General features: G+C 27.4%; 6 protein-coding genes across 11 annotated transcripts; 4 read left to right on the top strand and 2 right to left on the bottom strand.

Moving 5' to 3' along the window:
• On the bottom strand, positions 1-5,376 carry LOC124950196 (facilitated trehalose transporter Tret1-2 homolog). 4 transcript variants are annotated; one of them, XM_047496637.1, is made up of 6 exons: positions 5,206-5,376; positions 4,416-4,476; positions 3,940-3,999; positions 1,884-2,019; positions 1,386-1,522; positions 1-1,263 (listed from the first exon to the last, which is right to left on the bottom strand). In XM_047496637.1, the coding sequence occupies exons 2-6, from the start codon at positions 4,446-4,448 to the stop codon at positions 283-285; spliced, it is 1,347 nt and encodes a 448-aa protein (XP_047352593.1). In that variant the 5' UTR covers positions 4,449-4,476; positions 5,206-5,376; the 3' UTR covers positions 1-282. The 4 variants fall into 4 exon arrangements, with proteins under 4 accessions (XP_047352593.1, XP_047352566.1, XP_047352585.1 ...); XM_047496610.1 differs by having other exon boundaries at positions 1,386-1,705; XM_047496629.1 differs by having other exon boundaries at positions 1,386-1,705; positions 5,072-5,376.
• Positions 5,377-8,285: 2,909 nt separating this feature from the next.
• Positions 8,286-9,088, top strand: LOC124947610 (DNA-directed RNA polymerases I, II, and III subunit RPABC2). Its single transcript, XM_047490008.1, has 3 exons — positions 8,286-8,446; positions 8,541-8,693; positions 8,781-9,088. Exons 1-3 carry the CDS (start codon positions 8,418-8,420, stop codon positions 8,989-8,991), a joined length of 393 nt encoding a protein of 130 aa, XP_047345964.1. The 5' UTR covers positions 8,286-8,417; the 3' UTR covers positions 8,992-9,088.
• A 292-nt stretch (positions 9,089-9,380) lies between these two features.
• LOC124947586 lies at positions 9,381-11,135 on the top strand. 2 transcript variants are annotated; one of them, XM_047489970.1, is made up of 5 exons: positions 9,381-9,526; positions 9,607-9,761; positions 9,901-10,008; positions 10,121-10,295; positions 10,377-11,135. In XM_047489970.1, the coding sequence occupies exons 2-5, from the start codon at positions 9,754-9,756 to the stop codon at positions 10,881-10,883; spliced, it is 798 nt and encodes a 265-aa protein (XP_047345926.1). In that variant the 5' UTR covers positions 9,381-9,526; positions 9,607-9,753; the 3' UTR covers positions 10,884-11,135. The 2 variants fall into 2 exon arrangements, with proteins under 2 accessions (XP_047345926.1, XP_047345917.1); XM_047489961.1 differs by having other exon boundaries at positions 9,387-9,761.
• Positions 11,020-15,198, bottom strand: LOC124947548 (activating signal cointegrator 1 complex subunit 2). 2 transcript variants are annotated; one of them, XM_047489855.1, is made up of 14 exons: positions 14,910-15,179; positions 14,712-14,789; positions 14,417-14,577; positions 13,902-14,286; positions 13,568-13,788; positions 13,312-13,497; positions 13,082-13,237; positions 12,910-13,003; positions 12,668-12,841; positions 12,467-12,589; positions 12,261-12,385; positions 11,968-12,163; positions 11,666-11,855; positions 11,020-11,404 (listed from the first exon to the last, which is right to left on the bottom strand). In XM_047489855.1, the coding sequence occupies exons 1-14, from the start codon at positions 14,949-14,951 to the stop codon at positions 11,265-11,267; spliced, it is 2,271 nt and encodes a 756-aa protein (XP_047345811.1). In that variant the 5' UTR covers positions 14,952-15,179; the 3' UTR covers positions 11,020-11,264. The 2 variants fall into 2 exon arrangements, with proteins under 2 accessions (XP_047345811.1, XP_047345822.1); XM_047489866.1 differs by lacking the exons at positions 11,020-11,404; positions 11,968-12,163 and having other exon boundaries at positions 11,715-11,855; positions 14,910-15,198.
• A 548-nt stretch (positions 15,199-15,746) lies between these two features.
• LOC124947614 (brain protein I3) lies at positions 15,747-17,867 on the top strand. The gene is made up of 3 exons (XM_047490023.1): positions 15,747-15,959; positions 16,385-16,536; positions 16,660-17,867. The coding sequence occupies exons 1-3, from the start codon at positions 15,890-15,892 to the stop codon at positions 16,789-16,791; spliced, it is 354 nt and encodes a 117-aa protein (XP_047345979.1). The 5' UTR covers positions 15,747-15,889; the 3' UTR covers positions 16,792-17,867.
• A 940-nt stretch (positions 17,868-18,807) lies between these two features.
• LOC124947566 (cysteine sulfinic acid decarboxylase) lies at positions 18,808-23,138 on the top strand. Its single transcript, XM_047489914.1, has 2 exons — positions 18,808-19,977; positions 21,564-23,138. The coding sequence occupies exons 1-2, from the start codon at positions 19,648-19,650 to the stop codon at positions 22,938-22,940; spliced, it is 1,707 nt and encodes a 568-aa protein (XP_047345870.1). The 5' UTR covers positions 18,808-19,647; the 3' UTR covers positions 22,941-23,138.
• Positions 23,139-23,274: the final 136 nt, after the last annotated feature.

The following is a 23,274-nucleotide window of genomic DNA, read 5'->3' on the forward strand; positions in this document are numbered from 1 at the left end:
TGTATATAAAAATATATTTACTATCTTATCATTTAAGTAACAAGTTATCATTTACTTAATATAACATGTCTTGATCAATTACATATTAATATTATTTTCTTATTTAACAATAAAAAAAAAACTGTTCAGTGCTGTTGAACAAGAGACGAATCATTGGAAAAAAAAAAATGTAAATTACATTGATTGGATCTAATCAGTCAAGAATATAATATGTATGACAGAAATATTAAATTGATATATGAAATATGAGATTTCCTTTTTATATATCCCTCCAATTGGGATCTAAGTCTTACTTTTTTCATCATTTTCTACTGATATATTTTCAATATCGTTGGAGAATATTACGATTGTATCATTTATTTTCGAAATATTTTCATTCTTTTTCTTTCCAAACATATCCTCGATCTCGTTCAATGATTTCCCTTTGGTCTCGGGTAAAAATAATAGAATAAAGATTGTTCCAGCTAAAGAAACGATCGCATAAAAAAAAAAGACGCCATGTTTTCCCATATATGACAACATATTAGGATAAGTTTTAACCGTTATCGAACTGAATATGTAAGTGATGCAAGTAGTAAGTCCAGAAAATAGATCCTTCACTTTACTAGGATAAATCTCACCGATCATAGCAAATGGAATCGATAAAAATCCTAAGGTGCTTAAAAATATATACATTACAATGCAAATAGCTGGTATAACACCGTTATCATTTATGACGTATCCTTTATCGATGACGAACAAATAAATTGAGAGTAAAATCATGAAGATAGTCATACCACTACCAGAAATGATAGAAGGAATTCTTCGGCCATGCTTTGAAGAAAATATTGCAATTAAGATACTACCGAACAATCGTGCTAATCCAATAAAAACTGCTCCTAAATATGGATCTAAAGTAATACCAGCACTTCGAACTATATCTATCGCATAATAGATCATGACGAATATACCGGAAAATTGTTGAAATAAAAAGTACATCAACATTATGATAAATGGTATAAGAGCGTTCCTCTTAAATACATTCTTCAATAATTTCTTATTATTATTTCCTTGTTGATTTCTTGGTTTCAATTCTAAAAGAATATCCATGGTCACTGGATCATCCTTTGGTATGCCACGAAATTTTTTTAATGTCTCCAATGCTTCATCCAAACGGCCACGTTCTCGTAACCATATAGGAGACTCTGGTAATACTAACAGGATTAGTGCAATCGAGATAATAGGAAATATAGCACACATCAGAGCTATCATTCGCCAATCATCCTAAAAATATTTCATTGCTAAATATATGTACTTATATTATTACATATATTAAGTCTAACTTAAGAAAAAAAATATATATATATATAAAATGAATATGCAAAACTTTCTAATATTACGAATACCTTAAATATACAGCCAAAAACATAAACGATCAAAAGGGCCAAAGCAATGGAGATTCCAGTCCAAGTCACCATAGTACCTCGCCATTTGACATTAGCAATTTCACCAGAATAAACGGTCGTTGGAACAGAAGCTAGGCCTGTACCGATCCCAGAAATTACTCTACCTATGAATATCTCTTCGTAGCTGTTAGACATGTAAATGATTATCCAACCGATGAAAGAAACGATCGAAACGATGAATAAAGTTAACTTTCTACCCCATCTCATCAAAATACTCGATAGAACGCAACCAACCGGAATACCCAAAGCAGATGCAGTAGCTGTAAAATGAATAAAAAAGAAATAAAGGACTAAAAAAAAAAAAAAAAAAAAGAAAAAGAGAGGAAAAAGAAAAAGAAAAAAGCAAACATGATCTTAAGTTTCTCTTTAAAGACACTTGAGAAGTATTCGTTCGTAAGTTTCTTCTTTTAAAATTGAATGTCAAATGTGAGTACCAACCGATCCAGTTCGCTTGATTAAAATCGATCTTCACGTCACTGGAAGGAGACATCAGTGGTCCAAGTGCTACTGCACTATAACCAAATCCCATAGCTGGTCCAAGTACCACAACGTTTGCGCTAAGGCTCATTAATATCTGGAGGAAAAAAAAAAGAAGAAAAAAAAGAAAAGAAAAAGAAATGATAAAATTAAATAATATTTGCATCAAGACTCGTTATTCTCTGGAGAAAAACAAATTATAATAATTTATGAAGAAAAAATTATAACAATTTACATAAACTCACAAACATAACTCTCGTATCGAATTATCAACTAGCAAAGATAGTAGATATTAACGCGATTAAAATAATTAATTATAACGTTTTTTACGTATACTCTTGTATTTATGAAGAACTTCTCTAAGAGAGAGAGCGAGAGAGAGCAAGAGAGCGAGAGAGAGAGAGAGAGAGAGAGAGAGAGAGAAAAAGAAATAAAAAGAATGACACTACGTAACGTTTTTTGTAAAGAAAATCTATGTTCGTGTAAATTTTTCAATAATACAGTATTGTACATAATTAAATTATTTTTAATACATTGAATGTTGCGTTTTTTAAATTTCTTTTTTGTGACATTTAGAAGACTAAAAATATACTTATCTTCTTAAAATGTATATTTTAAGAAGATAATCAAAATTAATATAAGATTAGGGATGCATCACGATCTATACAGGATAAAAGTATTTACTAATAATTAATCAGTAAAGTAAAATCGAACTTGAATAAAAAGAAAAGAAAAAAAAAGGCATATGTCATTCTCTCGATTATAAATCCTCTAAATTTTAATAAATTGCGTTAAATGTCTTAATTCATATTAAAAATTAATACAAATAAATGTGATTGAGAGACGTCAGGAACGAAAAATCGAATGATCGATAATTTTTATTTCTTCAAATTTCAAGGAATAAAATTCAAATGGATTTACATATTGAATGGTATTACAAACACGTGAGTTTCTGAAAGGAAAGAGTTATATAAATGAAGCTATATGCTTACTTTGCTATGCCTCGTAACGAAAGTAAATCATTGCAATTATTGATCATAATAAAATAATCTATTTATTTTATCGTAATTGTAAAAATAAGATAACATAGAGTATAATTAATTACACTTATGAATATAAATATAATGAGATAATGTAGATTGTATATCGTTAATGAAAAATAAACTAAGAGAACAAAAAATAAATAAATAAATAAATAAATAAATAAATAATATCAAATTTATACGTTTAATAAAGATTCGACAAATTTTACCTTTCTTTATCTTTCGCAATTTTACAAGAAAAGAAAAAAGAAATTACGAAAGATAAAGAAGTTATAAATGCAGTCGGTGTATTTTACAAAACAAAACAAAAAAAAAAAAAAGAAACAATACACGGAGTAATCCATTTACGACTCACTTTACAAAAAAAATTTATGGATCATATGCACGATTGATGACTTATTTTTGTCTTTAACGGTGATATTAAAATTAAAAAGAATATATTAAATAATATTAGATAAGAATGTATATTTCAGGAATGATAAAAATGTTAATAAAAAGTTAAACTCGAGGTGATCGTTGTAAATATCTATGAAATACATAAATTTTCCTCCGAATATGTGTGTGTGTGTGTGATAGCAAATTCGATATATATACGAATAAAACGAAATTCATTTGAGTGATAAAACAATGATAAAATCATTATTATGAAATTTTCATGACTTATGACAATGTATCAAAGGAAGAACAATTACACAGAGACTTGTGCAATTAAAAGTTGATTTATGTTTATGGAGTTTAAAATTTCGAAATCTATCTAAATGTTTTTGAACAACGGAACGTAATCAGACGAGTCTTTATTTTCTAACATCATGAATTTCTTCTCTGTCCTCTTTATCTCCGTTCTTCTTTCTTTCCTTTTTTTTTTTTTTTTTTTTTTTTCTAATTCGGAAGCGAATTAATGATGAGGTGGAGGGGAGAAGGATAGAATGGATTAATTGATTCGTCTTAAATTTTGCCGATGTTTCTCATCTTACCTGATAAATCACTCCACTTCTCTCGCGTTTCTTCATTTCCTCGTTGTTCTTCCATTCCATCTGAATAAATATTGAAAAAAATTTAACCAAAAGAACCTGTTAATTAACTTACTCCTCACTCCTTCACTAATGGTATTCGTCTTCAAACAGAATGAAATATATTCGTTGTAGCATATAAAAAATTAAAAATGTAAATACGCAGTCTGACCTTGGTGATTATTAAAAAAATATTTACGATGATAAATAACACGTGCAAAAAAGAAAAACAAGAGCAATATAAAAACTTTTTTTTTTTTATAAATATATTACACAGGGTCATTTGTTTATATATATAAATATAATATATATATATATATATATATTAATTTATGTTATTGTTTATTCGTATCATATCGATATAAATTGATCGAACGTTTATCAATATCGATTATTTGTGACTGTAATAATAAATAATATAATAGTTATCTATAAAGTACCTTAACATCCATCGATAAAGCGTTTCCATTCATGATATCTCAAATATCCTCTTCGTTTTTCCTTGCAAATTTTAATTGTAAGATTTGTAAGACTTTCAATAGAATAAGATGAACTATCACGTTTTATCCGTATGTATTATAAAATAGACAGACAAAGAGAGAGAGAGAGAGAGAGAGAGAGAGAGAGAAAGAAAGAGAGAGAGAGAGAGAGAGAGAGAGAAAGAGAGAGAGAACGATTAGATTTTATTTAATCTCACTGATTTATCATCTCTAGTCACATGCTGTTTTAATTGTATCTTACTTATCGTTATCTTTTGCAATCGAATAAAACAATTTACGCGAATGACAACAACAAAAAACGAAAAATATGTATATATATATATATATATATATATATATATAATATTAATTTCTTCTTTCTTTTTTCTCATCAATCGGTCGATGTAAATATCAGAATTTTTATTGTTGACATTTGTGTCGCGATGATTAAAAGTTCGAAAGTTCAATGAATATTACAATGAGTCCATGAGAACGAGTATGTATATGTTAGTAATCGAGAATTTCGTTTGATCGAAAAAAGAAAATAATTATTTTTCAAATTAAAAAGAAATTACATAATAATTATTACTAATTTTAATCCATATTCAAATTCGTACTTTGATAATCACAGATTAATACTATCTCACACTTCACGTCTAATATCAATGTTCGTCATTGTAATAATAAAAGTTTCTCTCTTTTTTCTTTTTCTTCTTCTTATTCTTATTCTTATTCTTATTCTTATTCTTACATATCGATGATAGTTTCTTCTCGTTTGAGAATCACTTTCTCACACTAAATCTTTTTAATAGAAATTTTTTCGCGAAGATTACGAACGGAATGGAAAAAATAAACGTTTTCTTCTTCTTCTTCTTCTTCTTCTTCTTCTTCTTCTTCTTCTTCTTCTTCTTCTTCTTTTTCTTCTTCTTCTTGTTTATAACTTATTCCTTCTTCTCTTTGTTCGAACAAAACTTAAAAAATTAAAAAAAAAAAAAAAAAAAGAAAGAAATATATTTAAGAAAAATAAATTTCGAATACAAATATTTCCGGTCGATGAGTATTACACAAAGACTCGTTATCGACTGAAAGCTCTATTGGTTTTATCTCCTACATCAGCTTCTTTATTAAAACCAAGACTCCGTCATCAGAGCGCGCAAACATTGTATGAATCTCGTTACGAAGAGAGAGAGAAAGAGAGAGAGAGAGAGAGAGAGAGAGAGAGAGAGAATTAAAAATAAAACAAAATAAAGAGAGAGAGATAGAGAGAGAGAGAGAGAGAGAGAGAGAGAAAAGTAGACGTAAACGAGTAAATTCCTTCCACGAGAAGGAACGATATCAAGAAATAGAGAAAGAGGGAGAGCAAAAGAGAGCGAGAGAGAGAGAGGCATAAATGGATAATTATTATTTGCCCACTTCTTTGAATAAATTAATACTTATATAAGTAATCTAATCGGTTATGAAAGAAAGGGAGAGAGAGAAAATGGGAGAGAGAAACCTGTACTATTAAAAAATATGCAAATCAAATAAAAATATTGTCTCGCTTGTCATTATAAAATCATCATCTTTACTTAGGGAACTAATAAAAAATCAATGATCGATTTTCTTATTTCATCTCTAAAACGTACTATATATATGTAAATATATACATATGTATATACATGTATATATATATATATATATGTATGTAACGTATATGTACGTTATGGACTAAATCATTAATGTTTTATATAATGTCTAGTCATTATGAATAATAAAAATCAAAATTAGTTACTGTAATAAATTTCAAGTTGTTTAACATAATTTATCATCTGGTTGGACAAAATGACGATAACGATATCTTTTTGATAGTATTAGAAACGATAGGGATTACGGGCGAAGTAGAGAGAAGAGGAATAGGAATCTTCGTACAGAATTGCGACATGGGCCCGTGTATTGCATTTAATATCGAATTTTAAATTCATTAGCGACGAGTTTAATTTAATCCTATGTGATATTTCAATTTTTTCCTATCTTCTTTTTTATTTATTTATTTATTTTTTTTAATTTTTTTTTCTTGATTTCTTTTTTTATTAACCCTTTGATTTTATCTTCGTCATTGTCGTAATAACATTACAAAATCCATATAAATAAAAGACAAATGAGAATTTCTCCTATATGCAAAATGTATATATGTATATATACACAAGTAAAAAGAAAGTAAAAAGAATTTCGAAAAGGTTCGTAAGTTTGATAAACAATTGATAAAAAGGAAAGAAAAAACCAAATCAGGGATTGTAATGAATTTATTATTGAAAGTTATCTTGAAAGATGCAAAGATGTAACGTTGAAATTTATTTTAATTATACATTTATGAATTAAGAAAATTAATACGAGCTTTATAAATGATAATAAAAAAAAATCGATCAACGTAATAAATTTCAACGTTAGGATTGTATCTTTTTAAATAATTTTCTATAGTAAATTTATCGCAGAATTATCAATTATGTGATTCATATAATACGAACGCATGTTGTTTTTAAAATATTTTTATATAATTCAGAAGAAAAATAAATAATACTTAATGAACCAGACGTTCTTTTTTTCTTTTTGTTTTTTAATTTACAATTACCCAAAAATATTTATCAAGCTGCACGATCGTTTTAATCATCATACATAATGACCAAATATAAATAATAACCATTTACCCTATAACATATGTATGTATGTATGTATGTATGTATGTATGTGTGTGTGTTTGTGTGTAAACGTATGTACACACGTAGAATTACCTTCTATAAAGATATCTAATATCAGAATAAAACTTTGCAACCTTGGTTTCGAATCACCGCTTGGATGTGTCATCAATATCTTTCTAAATATCATAAACAACATTCGTTAGTTAGTAATACATATATGTGGCCTTAGAAAGTCTTAGATGGATTATAACCGTTAATGTGTTATTACTGATTATAGGTTAGAAAATTGCATAACACTTGTCTAAGAAGATCAATATATTAATTCGCTAAACAAAGATACTTTATCAAATCTCAATGTTCTTGAATCAATAATTATAATATATTTATATATATTACAATATGTATATATGTCGTTCTATGGCTTTGATTTTATATTTTAATCGAGTAACAAATCGATGCTATTAAAATAACATAATAATAATAATGTGAAATATAAAAAATAATTTACCGATCGTTACATCGAACACTGACCTTTCTTTACAACTCTGTTATATCCTTGACCTTGAAACGGAAACATGTCTCGATAAAAACAAAATTCCACGAGTGACATAATCGCTGATGTAATCTCGTCATTAATCGTCTTTTTCAACCCTTCCATCTCGTACAATAATATTTTAATACGAAGAATTTCTTAACTGCATTTTAATAAAAAGAAATTGAATAATTAAGAAAAAATATTGTAAAAGTCGATGCAACGTTCGATAATTCTACTTTTCCTTCATTAAGAAACAATTTCAATGATATCTATTTTATCGACATTTTTTACAAACCTAATGCAATACATGCGACCTCTTTCGGACGTAAATCATAACTTCAACCAATTATCATCTTTGAACAATTTAATCAATGATTTTAAGTATGCGATTTAAGCGCCTCTACATTGAAATGAAAACGACAGAAAGAAGCATAAACAAAAACGTGAAGATAGAGAAGAAATTAAACGATAGTCGGAGAAAGTAGTAGTAGTAGTAATAATAATTATTAAGGTTAGGTTAAGTTAAAGATGCGACGACCTATCATAAGACACAATTCATGTCACGTGACATAGATATAAAGTAACAGTGGGGATAATGTGTATCTACATTATGCATTCCCTCGTGTGAGAATTCATCCATCCACAGTCTTGCTTTACTAAGCGTGTATGCTAAGATAAATTTGAGTATTGTTTCCTACAAAAATTTATTTTATTATATTCTTTATATAAACGTATTTTGTATAGACAACAATAATGGCTGACGATGATTTCGACGGAGACGAGTAAGGAAAAAAAAAAATAATTTTATTTTATATACTTCTATTTTAAGGAAAAAATTTTGATTCATAATATAACCTCTTAATTTTACTTTTGTAGGGTCGCTGATGATTTCGACGATGTTGATGATGACGATAATATCGAATTAGAACCACAAGAGGAAGATGGTGAAAATATTGAATTATTAGCAGCTGGAGAAGCTTCCGGGGGCGTTCAAAGATCTAAAAGAATCACTACGAGATACATGACAAAGTGAGATCTCATTTGTTTCTATCTGAAATAAAATGATCAATTAAAACATCAAAAAAGTTTATTTTGTAATAATAAATACTTTTGTAGGTACGAAAGAGCACGGGTTTTAGGGACAAGAGCATTACAGATAGCTATGTGCGCTCCTGTTATGGTAGAATTAGAAGGCGAGACGGATCCTTTACAAATCGCTATGAAAGAATTAAAACAAAGGAAAATTCCTATTGTAATTCGACGATATTTACCAGATAACAGTTATGAAGATTGGGGCATCGATGAATTAATTATAATAGATCATTAAAGTACAAAATAATATAACAATATTTTATTCTTAAATATAATAAATGTACATAAACTTATTAAGTATATAAATATGTAGACTCATTACCATAATAGATTTTTATATAAATATTAAAATTTGTTAATGTATTGATTTTTTTTAACCCATTATATATATATGTATATATATATATATATATATATATAATATACTGTATTGTATAAAATTTTTTCTAGACATCCATAAATAGATTGATAAGATGATGTGTAATTAAAAAAAAAAAAAAGAAAGCCAAAGAAAAAAAAATGTTTAAAAAATAAGAATTTATTTTAATAATTAAAAGTATTCATAAATATAAATAAGAAAAAGTTTGATAAAGATCATTATGAACTCGTATGCGCAGGCGCTACTGTTCTCATCCTTGAATTTCTTACGTGAGCATGTAGGTTAGAATACTGCGTAAGATTTGTACGAAGGCAAAAAAAAAAGAAGAAGGAAATTATCGATTGCAACGTCCATCTCAAATTCCAGAAAAGAATGTCAATCGTTAATGAGTGTAATGTTAATTGCGAACTTGTGCATGAAAAATGTGAAAATACGAAAGAGAAGATTATCTTAAATCTTATCGGTTTTCAGTTCCGATAACGAGAACGATAAACATCTCCTAATGTTTCTGGTTATCGACGCATTTAACATTGAAATTCCATTGTCGCGTCATTTTCGTGTAAAGGAGGTCTCGTAAAACGAATTTAATATGATAACCTCATTTTTTGGAGAATTAACATGACGTGGTAAGTGACATTGCAATTATTAGAGTAATAATAATAATAATAATAATAATAATAATAGTAATAACAATTAATACAATTAATTAATATTAAAGTAAAATATATATGTATAATAATGTAACAATGTTATTTTTATTATTAGGAACCCGCTAAAAAAGAATCATTTGACGTTGAGACCCAGTCCAGCACACCCTCTACTTTCACATGCTGAGGATAGAGAACTGGATATTGCGGTACAAAGACTGATCTAGTATGCATTAAAATCATTTTCTTTCTTTCTTAAAAGGATATATAAATTTTATTGAAATAAATTCTCATTTATTATTTATTTATATGAATTTTGTAATGTAATATTGTAACAGCGTTGAAGATACAATCAGAAAGTTAACAAAAGAAATGAAAAAGTATCTCCAAGCTGTAGTTAATTTGGATAGAGCCGATCAACGTTTAAGTATGAATTTAACTACTTGTGGTCTCACTCATATCAGTGATGAGTTCAGAAGAATCGTAGAAGAATATCATTCTATTACTACACAAGTACGTATTATATATATATATATATAAATTCAAAGTAAAATTATTGAAACATCTTTTTTTTCTTTTTTACATTAATGACAGGTTGGTAAAACCGTACAAGAAATGGCAGCTTTATGTCATAAAACTTTCATAGATCCTTTGAAAAAATTGCGTGACGAGTTTGCATTGATTGCTGCTGCAATAGCTAAAAGAGAGGAATTAGTAACTGCTTGGAAATATTCGTACAATCGTGTGAAAAAGTTGCAAGAAAAGAAAGATAGAACCGCCAGTCATATTGCTAAGTTAGAGAGAGAACGTAGAGTGGAAGAAGCTGCTGCTAAGGAATTAAAAACTTTACATGCTCAACTACTTATAGATTTACCTATGTTTCTTGATAAAAGACTGGAATATATAAAACCGAGTGTACACGCTCTAATTATGATACAATTAGATTATTACGGTAACACAACAGGGCTCTTTACGCAATTGATGCCTATACATAATCCTTCTGAATCTCCCAGTACTGCAATACCAGAAGAGGAATATCAGCAATCGATTAATAGCCAAATTAATAGAATAAGAGGATTAACGATCGTCAAAGATCATTAATGTTGAGGATTCTTTTTTCCTTTTTTTTTTATCTTCTTTTTTTTTTTAAGAAGAATTAACATTTTAATGATTCCACTGTGTAAAGATATAAATGTTAGCAGTATAAAAGACTAGGATATAATAATCATGCAAAATGTATTTTTAACAATTCCATTATCTTTATCCATAAAATTATTCTTAAGGCTTTGGGGATGCCATAGCATTTTGTAAACTATATTTCAACCGAATAAATCTCTTGCTAAGTTTAACATACATAAGTTGCACGGAATTATATCTTAAAAAGTAAATCATTTTAAATTGTACGAAAGTTGCGCTAAATGTTTGGCAGTATTTACATTGTGGAAATATGTATTTTCGGCGAGAAATATTCCGGAAAATATTTCAAGATGGTATCATTCCGTGTCTTTGTTTCCATTGAGCACCTGCGCGACGATTATGATTAGCCCGTGTAGCTTTATGCGTATTTTTCTTATCTCTGTTAGTCGTAACATCTTTATCTTGCCCTTGGCCTTTGGGCTTGCCTAGAATACAAAAAAAAATTATATATATATATATATATATTATATATATATATATTATATATATATATATATATATATATATATATACGTGTTAGTAATATATCATTGTAATTTGTTTTTAAATACTCTTACAGAGTAACAACTCTTTGACAAATAAATACTTTGATTGGTGTATAATAAAAATGATAATAATATAAATCAAGATTGGTCTTGTATTTTATGCAAAATAAATTACATATAGAAAATATTTCTAATACATACCAACAACATCGTATGAGGATTTCTTGCCGCGTGCTGCCTGTCTTCGTTGTTCAGCTTTGGCACGCAAATCTGCCGGATTTTGTACAAAATTATCTTTCCCATTTACTTCGTTAGATATATTTTCATTATCACTATCAGATTCATTTTCCTCCTCTGATTCTGTAATATTTTTCCCTTTCGCCAATAGCACCTGTCATCATTATATCATTATTAAAAAAAAAAGGTTACTAATTTGTATCTTATATGCAATATTCGAAATACAGCAAGATTACTAAGCCAATTCGAATAATATATGAACTAACTCGAGGAGTAGTAAAAGCTCTAGAATCTGGAACATCATCTTGCGTCGTACCCCGTACATCATGACTATCATATGTATCATCATACTCATCATCATAATCATCCATAACCAAGCTATATTTGTTGTATATATTAGCAACTTTTTTAACTTCCGATTTATCGTTTAATAGCTCATTTATATCCTTGTATTTATCTTTCCTATATATATATATGTATATATATATGACAAATACAAAACATGTAATTCCAAATGGAATACCAAAAATAAGTAATTTTTATTTTTCACTATAATTACCTTTTGCCCTTATGAACCCTGGACATATCAATATCATCTCTAGTCATAATATCAAATTCATCGTTATCAAATACGTTAAATCTTTCGATAGCAATATCATGATCCACAATGGCCTTAGGTGTTTCCTATAAGACACATTATCAAAATAAATATGTCTCTTTAAAGAAAATATATGATTGATTATTATTGAAGTATATTATAAATACCTCTGGTTCTGGTGGAATATATGGTAATGAAAAATCTAATTCACTCAAATGTGAAGGTAAAGTATATTCTAAAACAGCATTTATCACATCTGCGGTATTGTAGTCATAATGTTTCAAACACATCTAAAATTTGTTTAAATAATATTGATCATATTGTTTTGTCAAGAGTACAAAATATCAATTAAATTAATTAAATACAACCTGAATAAAACCTTCTCCTAAATGACTTAAAATATCTTTCACTTCACTGATAAGAGAAGCTATTTCAACGGATGATCTTCGGACAGGCTTTTGTATTACATTTTCCACACGAACATTCTTAGATGTTGATGGTTGTTGATTAGTTCCTACGTTACTAGGCCCTGCTACAGCTTCCTAAAATTATTCTCTTTGATATATTCCATAAAAATTTGAAAAAACATTTATTTCTTCTATCTACTCACTTTTCTATTATTAGAAGAGACAATGACAGAAATTTGGGAATCTCCTATAGCAGCATAAACTGCTTGCAATATATAATTACGTTTTATAGTATCTCTAATAAACAGTTAAGTTCTATATATTAATAAAATAAAATTATTAGAAACTAATGTATTAATATTATATTAAGGATACAATTCAGGACATATCTTTGATAATTCTTCCAAATCAGAACCCACTGGATAAAATTGATGATAATCTGTGATAAATTCTTTTTCTGATATAGCATTACTTAATAAATTCAAGTAATCATCGACTCGTTCTTTTATTTCTTCTTCCGTAAATGTATCACTATTTATAACAAGTGAATTAATATATAGAATTGTGAAATGCGATAAAATTAATGATTTATGGTAGTATCTTACAGTTTTTGATGTATATTCTCCACAGGCTCATGCACTATAGTTCGATAAAGATGTAATAACTCTATTCTAGTCACATCTAAACGATGCCTTAGTTCTATAAATTTTTCTAAATGTTCTTCGTTGTATGCTAATTCATTCAATTTTTTATACATTTCAGGTATTGTATTTTCATATATAGAAACTATCCTAGTATAATAAAAAGAAATTAAACGATTCAATTCATTTAAATAGATCATTAAATAAAATATAAACTTACTTATTCATAAAATCTTCATTACGATATTTTTTTACTGCTGGAGGATAATTTTTTAAAAATGTAGTAATTGTAGATGATATATCTAAAACATACAATATCATATCCTCCAATGAGAACAAAGTAATTTTGGTAATTTCAATCGGCACAATTAAAAGAGGTACTGCTTCATCTGATGAACAGGTAGGTCGATCCTGGAATCCTGTTTCTACGTTATTAAGAGCCTAAACAAAAGGAAAATATTTTTATAAATATTTTACTCTCACAAACATAATAATATCAATATAATAAAGAGTGCAAAATGAGGATGATAAAAAAAAATCAAGTATTAATTTACCTTAACAAGATATGGAACAGACTTTTCAACATCATCGTTATATAAGGGTTGAATTGTAAATAGACTATCTAAAATTTTTGCTACAGTTTTTTCATTTTCACGACCATATAATTGACACAAATCATAAATGATAGGTACGGTAAATATAAAATTATCATACAGTAACTTTCCGAGGAATTGAATTGTCATATATTCAGTAGAACTTTCCTTGTTTGTAACAAGACGTGTAAAAATTAAAAGTACATGATGACGAAGAGTTTCTATAATATTTTGCATTTCCAAATCATTAGGAAAATTTTCTAAAGCATAAAATGGTGGAGCATCTTGTAAAAAAGATACCAATGCATCCAATATTGAAGTATTGAATACGATGTTTGACCAAAACCTGAATAAAACATATACATGTGTACATTTATATATATATATATACACATATTTGATCAGTTGTCTTAATTCTACATGATTACAAATTGAAATAAAACTATTCTAATAGAATATGATTTATATATAGATACCTATAAAATGGAAGAGTGAGGACCCATTTTAAATCATCGATCATATAACCCATAATTTCTATCCAGTGTTCTTTAGCGCCCATAATTTCAGTTCCATTATTATCATACATATTTGGAACTTCATAATGCAAAAAATATCGCTGCTCTACCCATTTTTCATCCTTAAATACATTTTGTTTAGAATAATAATAAGTAAATTACACGAGAAATAAACATTATTGAAAATTATAAAAACAATTGAAATAAGCATTATAGATCTTTCAAATGATTTAATGTTATAAAATAATGATCTTACTAAAGCAGGAACATAATCTGGAATTCCACCAGTCTTAACTACTAATATCAAGTCCTCCAAAGGAATATGATCAGGATTCTGTAAAATATACAAGAAATTGATCCGATATTTTTTTAACAATATTGAAATTCTAACCTCTTAGAATTTAAGGTAATCCCATAAATAAATTACAGCATATTATTAAAGAAAATATTATACCTGAAAAGGCTCCATGCCGTTTTGTAATACATTTTCCGTCATAAATATTGTTATTGATTATAAAACTATAACAGCAAAACAAAATCAAGCGACTGCACCTTGTGTCACGAAATTATTCCTGCTATATTTCTTTCAACTGATTCAATTCTGTACTCTCTTCTACCTCCACCAATCAAAAAATAAGATCTTTGCGATAAGCCAATCATAAAATTTTGATAAGGATCTGTTTCTTATACAGAGACAAATGATTAGAGTTTAACGCTTGTATTCCGATTAAAAAAAGGGTAATTCCCTTTATGACTCTCATTTGTTACAAATAAATAAAAAAGATTATTTAATTTTATACCGTATATTATATCCTTTCTGCAATGTAAATTTTATTTAATTTTTCGATTCACATATATATATATATATATATATATATAAATTGTATTTAAATGTATATATAAATATTATTAAAAATCATTACAATGTGTAAACTTCAAAACTTCCTATCTGTCATAAGAATGATATTATAGGTATATTTTTCTTTTTTTTTTTTCTTTTTTTTTTTTCAAATTTATATTTCGAACATATCAAAAGGCTATTTACAAAGTAATGCATTATCGCTTCGATTTTACAACAATAAATATATTTCATTGATTAAAAATAGAAATTTCAAATGTGAACGTGAGATGATTCTTTATACTCTCTATAATTAATTATAATAGTTATCTTTGTATATATTGTCCGTTTTAGAACGAGACTCCCGAGAGATTTTATTTTAGTTTTTTTTTTTCTTTCTTTTTTTTTTCTTTTTTTTTTTTTGTCAAGCGCGCTATCTGTCAAGCAATTAAAAGTAGAAATACTATATATGTATATGTAGAGTGTAACGGCGGTCATCCTGCGTTCGTATGGTCGGTTAATCGTACAAGATTTAATATTGTATTTATATTATTGGTCGTTGGATACTATCATATATAATTTTGTTTATTTTGATTATGGAGAGCAAATTACTTAATTCTGCAGCTGATAAGCCACCTCCTTATTCTCCTGCAACTGAGCCAACGGGTATGTTGATTCGAACAAACGAATTAGGTTATTTACGTTTGAAAATATAAGTAATACTTTTACGTAATTTTCAACAATCTTTCTTTCTCCTTTTTTTTTTTCTTTTGTTTTATAAAATTTGACGCAAGCATATTCTTAGATAATATTTTATGGTATAGTTATTACAAAGAAATAAACTATATCTTTTGTTTATATACAATTTTACACATTTGACAGATATATGAGAGACATTACATGATATGTGTTAACAAGATAATGAAATTATTTTACTTTGGTGATGATGTCATAAGATAGGCTTTTAATCATTTCTTTCTCTCTCTCTCTCTCTCTCTCTCTCTCTCTCTCTAACTAAATATGAACTAAATAAATAATAATAAATGTAAAAGAGTAAACTCAAATATATATATATATATATATATCTGTAGAAAATGCTTCATGGCAACCACCTCCTGGATATTATCCTAGTACATTGATCACATCAAATCAAGGCAATCATATGCCATCCTATGGTGCTACTCAATCTACTACAATTGTAGTACCAGAAATTATTCTTGTTGGGGGTTGTCCAGCATGTAGAGTAAGTATTTTTAAATTTAGAAATTATTTAAATTTAGTAATTTGGTTTCTGATATCGTATTCAATAATGGAGATCATTTTTATAGGCATGCATATAATTCAAATTGTTATTTTTTACATGTAGGTAGGAATTATGGAAGATGATTATACATGCTTGGGTCTACTATGCGCCATTTTATTTTTTCCAATTGGAATAATATGTTGTCTTTTATTAAAGACACGTCGTTGTTCTAATTGCGGTGCATATTTTGGTTAGAAGTTTAATGCTTTATATATATATATATATATATGTATATATATATATATACATATAAATATGTTATTGTATTAAATATTGTTTAGAAGAAGAACTTTATGATTTATAACAAAGATAAGCCTAATAGTGTGGATATATGAATTAGGTTCCTATGACTTTAAAAGATGTCTACTACAATTGTTTTATAGAAAAAAAAAAAAAAAAACAGTTTTTTTTATTAAAAATAATGTTTTTATTAATAATAATATAAATAATAAGAGAAAGATGATAACGTTATATATATATATATCTTTGCATTCCAAGAAGCAATTTTGATTAATATAAATGAGCTATACGAATGTAAAATAGTTTTTATTGAAAATCATATTTAGATAGGAGATGAAAATATAAATTTTATATGAAATGAGAATATCTATCCTTACACAATCTTATTGTTTTTAATACTTTAGACAAAATGTAAACTTTGCGTTACCACCTTGAATCTCTAAAATGCTTGTTAAGTGATAAACATTCATTTGTATTTAATTAATATATGCAAGTATTCCATGTTACTTTATTATGTATAAAGTTCTTTTTTGAGCATTTTGAACAAATCTGTATTAATAATAAAAATTATTAGATAATATTATTAATAATATAGGCTCATAACTTGGAATATATTTAAATTTTTATATTTTTAAAGACATTTGTGATACAATAACAATAGAATTTAACTAATAACGTAACGTATTATGCGAGAACAAACGATAATTGATTTGATAGATATTTACCAAAGATAATAAATCTTATTTTCGCACTTTTTAAAATTTATTTTTGATAATATAACAGAATTTTGCAAGGCATTTGTTATTAAATAGTGAGAACAAATTAGAATGAAAAAGAAAAGGAAAAAGAAAAAGAAAGAAAAAAAAAAAAAAAGAAATAAGAAAATAAAACCGAATAGTATTCGAAGTCAATATAATATGAAAGTTACCCATGCGTCATCGTTACGAGTGCCTCATCCTTTCCTTGTAGATCGTATTTAAACGATCATAGCCGGGGGAATTCCCTTACACATTGAGCGAATTCTGATAAAACTTAAGATGAAAAATTAATAAATTTGTAAGAATTAAATAAATCAATAAATAATACAGATACGAATATACATTTATATATACATTTTTATTATTATTATATATACATATATATATATATATATATATAATAATAATAATAATAATAATAATTGTAATATTGTGATGCTACATACGTGTCACGTTTTTCAATGTAACAATTAAATACAACAATTAAATCTGTTTGTTTCGTTTATAAACTGTAAAAAAAAAAAAAAAAAAGAAAAAAAGAAAAAAAAAAAGAAAAAAAAATAATAAGAAATGTTAAATAAAATTAAAAGTTAAATAAATATGTATTGCACCATCTTCCTTTGTATTTCATCAAAGTTTTTTTTATAATTAAACGACAGATCGATCGTTATCGATCGCATACTTATGTTACTACCACTCGTTACTGAATCTCAATAAACAAGGCCGTAAGTTAGCAAATCGAGCAAAAACATACAACGGTTGACTAGTTCTGGATAGAATTGTATATTACAATTTGAAAGTTTAACAGGCAATGTGTTTCTTTAGATTTATTATATCAACATTTTTGAATTACGCGCTGAAAAAAAAAATTATATGTATATATGTATGTAGTTACAATCACGTGAATTTTAGATCACGTGAATTTAAAATTCACGTGATTGTAAATAATAGTATAAAATAGATTTGTAAGAGGGGGGAAAAAAAAAAAGAGAAAAGAAAAATGTCTCCATTAAAGATAAATTAGTTTATCGAATGGATATATTCTATTATAATTAAATTCCAACGATGATTTTCCTCGTTCCATTCTCTTATAAGATTTGCTATTTTATATATATATATATATATATATATATATATATATATATATATATACATATACATACACTTTGTGCATGCAATCATGATTACGCTCGTGTTCATTAAACGGGGATAGCTGTTTTGTCAGGTTAAACGAGTCAAGCGACGATATATTTAAACGTTTGTAAAAAGACCGGATAAGGAGATCGTATTAAAGAGTTTATACGATTCATTCAATACGGGAAAATTTATTCGTAGAAAAAAAAATCAAAAAAGAAATTTTTTTTTTTTTTTTTGAAAAATCGACACTAACGACGACCATGTAATTATGATTTTAAAAGGTTAAATTCGGATTCATTTTCGTCGTCGTCGTCGTCTAATTAAACAATGAGAATAATCGATCGTTGAGACATAAGTAAAGAAAACGAACGTATTGGATTATTATGATATTTGAGAATAGCGAAACGTGATAAGTGCGTCATAATTGATAATTTTTTTTCTTTTCTTTTCTTTTTTTATTCAAACGTTTTTCAATAGTGGTGATAAGTAAAACGTTTCTTAATAATTCGCATATGATTTTCGTACGTTTCGAATGAAAAGGTCCTTCACGATATTCATGATATTTATCGAACGAAAGAAATGAGTTCATTTGAAACGTTGTTATTTGAATGAATTCTTTTCTTTTATTTTTCTTTTTTTTTTTTTGGTTTTTTTTCTCGTCAAACGATTTCTTGGATTCTTTTGAAAACGAAGATTTTGAAAGTAAACGAGAGAGGAAGTGGGAAGTGATAAAACATTCTAAGAAACTATCCACGTGGAGGAAATCAAGTTAAACCTGCGGAACGCGATGGAGGGAGATATAATGTTTTTGCGTCCTTGGTCTTAAGGCTTTAATATATAAAGGCAAACAGTGTGGCTCTTACTGCAGAATTAGAACGGAGAAAGTCTCGGTCCTGTGTATTTGTATTCAGAAGTAATGCCGACGAATGAAAATAATAAGTTGAACGAGTTGTTGATAAATACATCAGATTTTTATAAACAAAGTGACAATACTGTAGAATCCAATACATCGTTAAATCGAAAATTTTCGAATGATTCTACGATGTCGTCGAAGGGATTGCACGGTATTCCGATAAATTCAAATGGATCAGAAGTTGTCATTGGTGAACGTTTAACGAACAATTTATCAAATGACGAAGAAACCAATCAGATTGGGGGATACTATGAAAGTTTATCCAATCGTATCCTACACGAAAAATTTTTAAGAGACTTAATTGATATATTACTGGATAAAGCAATTTTCGAGGTAAAATTATTATTTTCAAATATTTTCCTTATTATCCATCGTACCGTTTTTTATTTATTTTTTAATCAACCAATTTTATATTATATATATCTATAATTGTTATATATATTTCTTTTATGTATGTATATATATATATATTATATATATATGTACATATAAAAGATATGATAGTATATATTTTAAAATATACATATTTTAAAATATACATATATATATATATATATATATATATATATATATATATATTTCGTACAATATAAAGTATATATAATCTAAAATTATATTAAATAAAAAAAAGTAAATATATATGTATATACATAATTATCTGATGTATAAGTATATATATTATTTTAGTATTGCATGTGTGTGTGTATATGTGTATATACAATTATCTAAATGATCAGAAGTCAGTGCATATCTTTTGTGCTTCGAACTTACGGAAGTGACGCGTTTTACGTTTCATGAAGTAAACTATTGTTGACCAAGGTCATTCGAGATTACACATATTATTTTAAATCGTAATAATTGGTTGAAAAAAAAAAAGATAATAATCTTTTGCACGAAGAATATTTTCCTTTTTTTTAATTCATTAATATCATCTTATAGAAAGAAATAAATCTGCATAAGATTATTTCTTATAGAAATAAGAAATAATCTGCATAAATGTTTACATCGCGTTCATAATGATTTCCATATCTGAATTATGTACAAGAAATAATGTTGTGAAGTTTCGAACATATATATATATGAATGAAGTATACTTGTATGATCAATGTCAGATTTATACACAATCTGCGAAGTCGATTGTCTCGGGGCCTGTAAGACAGGGCCCTACATGAAAAATATAAGTTTATATTATAAAATAAATTTAATTTAATATTTGATGACAGATCCTATTATTATTATTATTATTATTATTATTATTATTATTATTATTATTATTATTTCTATATTTACGATTACAATCAAATTTGGACCTTTTACTTTGTTTATAATTGATTTATTTTAATGGAACCCCCATTAAAAAAGTTTTTAACGACTCGCGTTCCTTAAAGATTAAATCCGGCACTGTGTGTGGTATATACTTATTTTTACAAATTTTAATGTTCATCATATATAATGTAAATATATACATAAATATATTTATGAATGACACTGTGTATGTGTATATATATATATATATATATATATATATATATATATATATATATATACACAACCATGGAAACGTATGACTCATACGGTTTTTTACAATATATGTATATACATACATATATATGCACATGCTTTCAGTAATAGCTTCAAGGACAAACTAGTATACAATAGTAAATCGAATGACATAGTAAATAATTTCATTACTATCTAATATATATATATATATACACACACACACACACACACAATTATGATATACATATTATTTTCAATAGTGTTTTGTTAAAATCAAAATGCATTCTGCGATTACATTTATGTATAATTAATGAATGAAATACCTTCAATGCAAATAATTCAAATTATATGTTAAGGAATAATGACGGAAATGATGTTGATAAATGAATTCATTTATATGAATTATTATTTTTCAGGGTACGTCAAGGAATGAGAAAGTCGTGGAATGGGTGGAACCAAAGACACTTCCTTCTTTAATAGATTTGACCTTACCAATGGAAGGAGTATCACATGAAGAATTGCTATCGTTAGCTCGTAATATTATAAAGTATAGCGTGAAAACAGGTCATCCACATTTTGTCAATCAACTTTTCTCCAGCGTAGATCCTTACGGTCTCGTAGGTCAATGGTTGACTGATGCTTTAAATCCTTCAGTTTACACTTACGAAGTATCACCAGTGTTTTCCTTGATGGAGAACGAGGTGCTCGAAGAAATGAGAAAAATAATTGGTTGGGAAAATGGCCGAGGCGACGGAATATTTTGTCCTGGTGGTTCATTGGCCAATGGTTATGCTATTAATTTAGCTCGTCATTATAAATTTCCTGAATTAAAGGAAATTGGCTTATCGCAAATGTCTAGACTCGTTGTATTCACATCTGAGGATGCTCATTATTCGGTGAAGAAATTGGCTGCTTTCCTTGGTATCGGCGCTAGCAATGTTTATTGCGTTAAGGTCGATGAACGTGGTAAAATGTGCGTTCAGGATTTAGAAAAACGAATCAACGAAGTTCTGCGTCAGAAAGCTATACCCTTGATGGTATCTGCCACCGCCGGTACGACAGTTTTAGGTGCATTCGATCCACTCGAAGATATAGCTGCTATTTGCAAAAAATACAACATTTGGCTCCACGTTGACGCAGCTTGGGGTGGGGGTGCTTTGATGTCGAAGAAGTATCGTTTCTTGCTCAACGGTATTGAGCTGGCAGATTCGATAACTTGGAATCCTCACAAGTTACTCGCCGCACCTCAACAATGTTCGACTCTTTTGATACAACACGAAGGTTTACTTGAGTCTGCACATGCCTCAAAAGCGAGCTATTTGTTCCAACCAGACAAATTTTACGATACTTCTTATGATTCTGGCGACAAGCACATTCAATGTGGTCGAAGAGCTGACGTATTGAAATTTTGGTTTATGTGGAAGGCCAAAGGTACCTATGGTTTTGAGAAACACGTCGATCGCGTCTTTGAATTATCACGATATTTTACGGATTACATTCGTCAACGAGATGGATGGAAGCTCATGTTAGAGCCCGAATGTACGAATGTTTGTTTTTGGTATACACCGCCATTGAAACGTCATTTAAAAGGCGAAGAATTATCCAATCTTCTTCATAAAATTGCTCCGGTCATTAAGGAGCGTATGGTCCGCAAAGGATCTATGCTAATTACATATCAATCTTTACATAATCTTCCTAATTTCTTCAGGCTTGTTTTACAAAACTCCGGATTGACGGAAGCTGACATGAGATTTTTTGTCGATGAAATAGAAAGGTTATCGTTCGACCTCTGAAAATATCAACATATTATCGATGATGTCAATGAAAGTATAAAATACCATTTTCTTCTAAATTTGGAATTTACAAACTCATATCATGTAAATAGTATTTTTAATATCCATGTATTAATATAATAGATATACACGTACATAAATGTATATATGTATCTAAAAAAAATACACACACATATATATATATATATATATATATATATATATATATATGTATAAAATGAAATTATAAACTATTAATATATATGAGTATTGATATATGTAAATCCATGTGTCCGAAAATAAGTTCTAAAATATATCAATATTTTGACATAGAGTATATTTATTAATAATTAAT

The sequence above is a fragment of the Vespa velutina genome, chromosome 1, assembly GCF_912470025.1.
Source record: "Vespa velutina chromosome 1, iVesVel2.1, whole genome shotgun sequence".
Taxonomy (NCBI): domain Eukaryota; kingdom Metazoa; phylum Arthropoda; class Insecta; order Hymenoptera; family Vespidae; genus Vespa; species Vespa velutina.

Bases quoted from the DNA above. Each gene is read 5' to 3' on its own strand.
- LOC124950196 (XM_047496610.1), bottom strand. From the start codon at position 4,448: ATGAATGGAAACGCTTTATCGATGGATGTTAAG. The intron at 1,706-1,883 runs GTTGGTACTCAC...TTCATTTTACAG, and splicing joins TAATCAAGCGAACTGGATCG to CTACTGCATCTGCTTTGGGT. The intron at 1,264-1,385 runs GTATTCGTAATA...AAATATTTTTAG, and splicing joins TTTTTGGCTGTATATTTAAG to GATGATTGGCGAATGATAGC.
- LOC124947614 (XM_047490023.1), top strand. From the start codon at position 15,890: ATGGAGAGCAAATTACTTAATTCTGCAGCTGATAAGCCACCTCCTTAT. The intron at 15,960-16,384 runs GTATGTTGATTC...ATATATCTGTAG, and splicing joins TCCTGCAACTGAGCCAACGG to AAAATGCTTCATGGCAACCA. The intron at 16,537-16,659 runs GTAAGTATTTTT...TTTTACATGTAG, and splicing joins GGGGTTGTCCAGCATGTAGA to GTAGGAATTATGGAAGATGA.
- LOC124947586 (XM_047489970.1), top strand. The intron at 10,009-10,120 runs GTATGCATTAAA...ATATTGTAACAG, and splicing joins GCGGTACAAAGACTGATCTA to CGTTGAAGATACAATCAGAA. The intron at 10,296-10,376 runs GTACGTATTATA...CATTAATGACAG, and splicing joins ATCATTCTATTACTACACAA to GTTGGTAAAACCGTACAAGA.
- LOC124947610 (XM_047490008.1), top strand. From the start codon at position 8,418: ATGGCTGACGATGATTTCGACGGAGACGA. The intron at 8,447-8,540 runs GTAAGGAAAAAA...TTACTTTTGTAG, and splicing joins GATGATTTCGACGGAGACGA to GGTCGCTGATGATTTCGACG. The intron at 8,694-8,780 runs GTGAGATCTCAT...ATACTTTTGTAG, and splicing joins ACTACGAGATACATGACAAA to GTACGAAAGAGCACGGGTTT.
- LOC124947566 (XM_047489914.1), top strand. From the start codon at position 19,648: ATGCCGACGAATGAAAATAATAAGTTGAACGAGTTGTTGATAAATACA. The intron at 19,978-21,563 runs GTAAAATTATTA...ATTATTTTTCAG, and splicing joins TGGATAAAGCAATTTTCGAG to GGTACGTCAAGGAATGAGAA.
- LOC124947548 (XM_047489855.1), bottom strand. From the start codon at position 14,951: ATGACGGAAAATGTATTACAAAACGGCATGGAGCCTTTTCAG. The intron at 14,578-14,711 runs GTAAGATCATTA...AATGTATTTAAG, and splicing joins CAGATTATGTTCCTGCTTTA to GATGAAAAATGGGTAGAGCA. The intron at 13,498-13,567 runs GTAAGTTTATAT...TTATTATACTAG, and splicing joins AATGAAGATTTTATGAATAA to GATAGTTTCTATATATGAAA.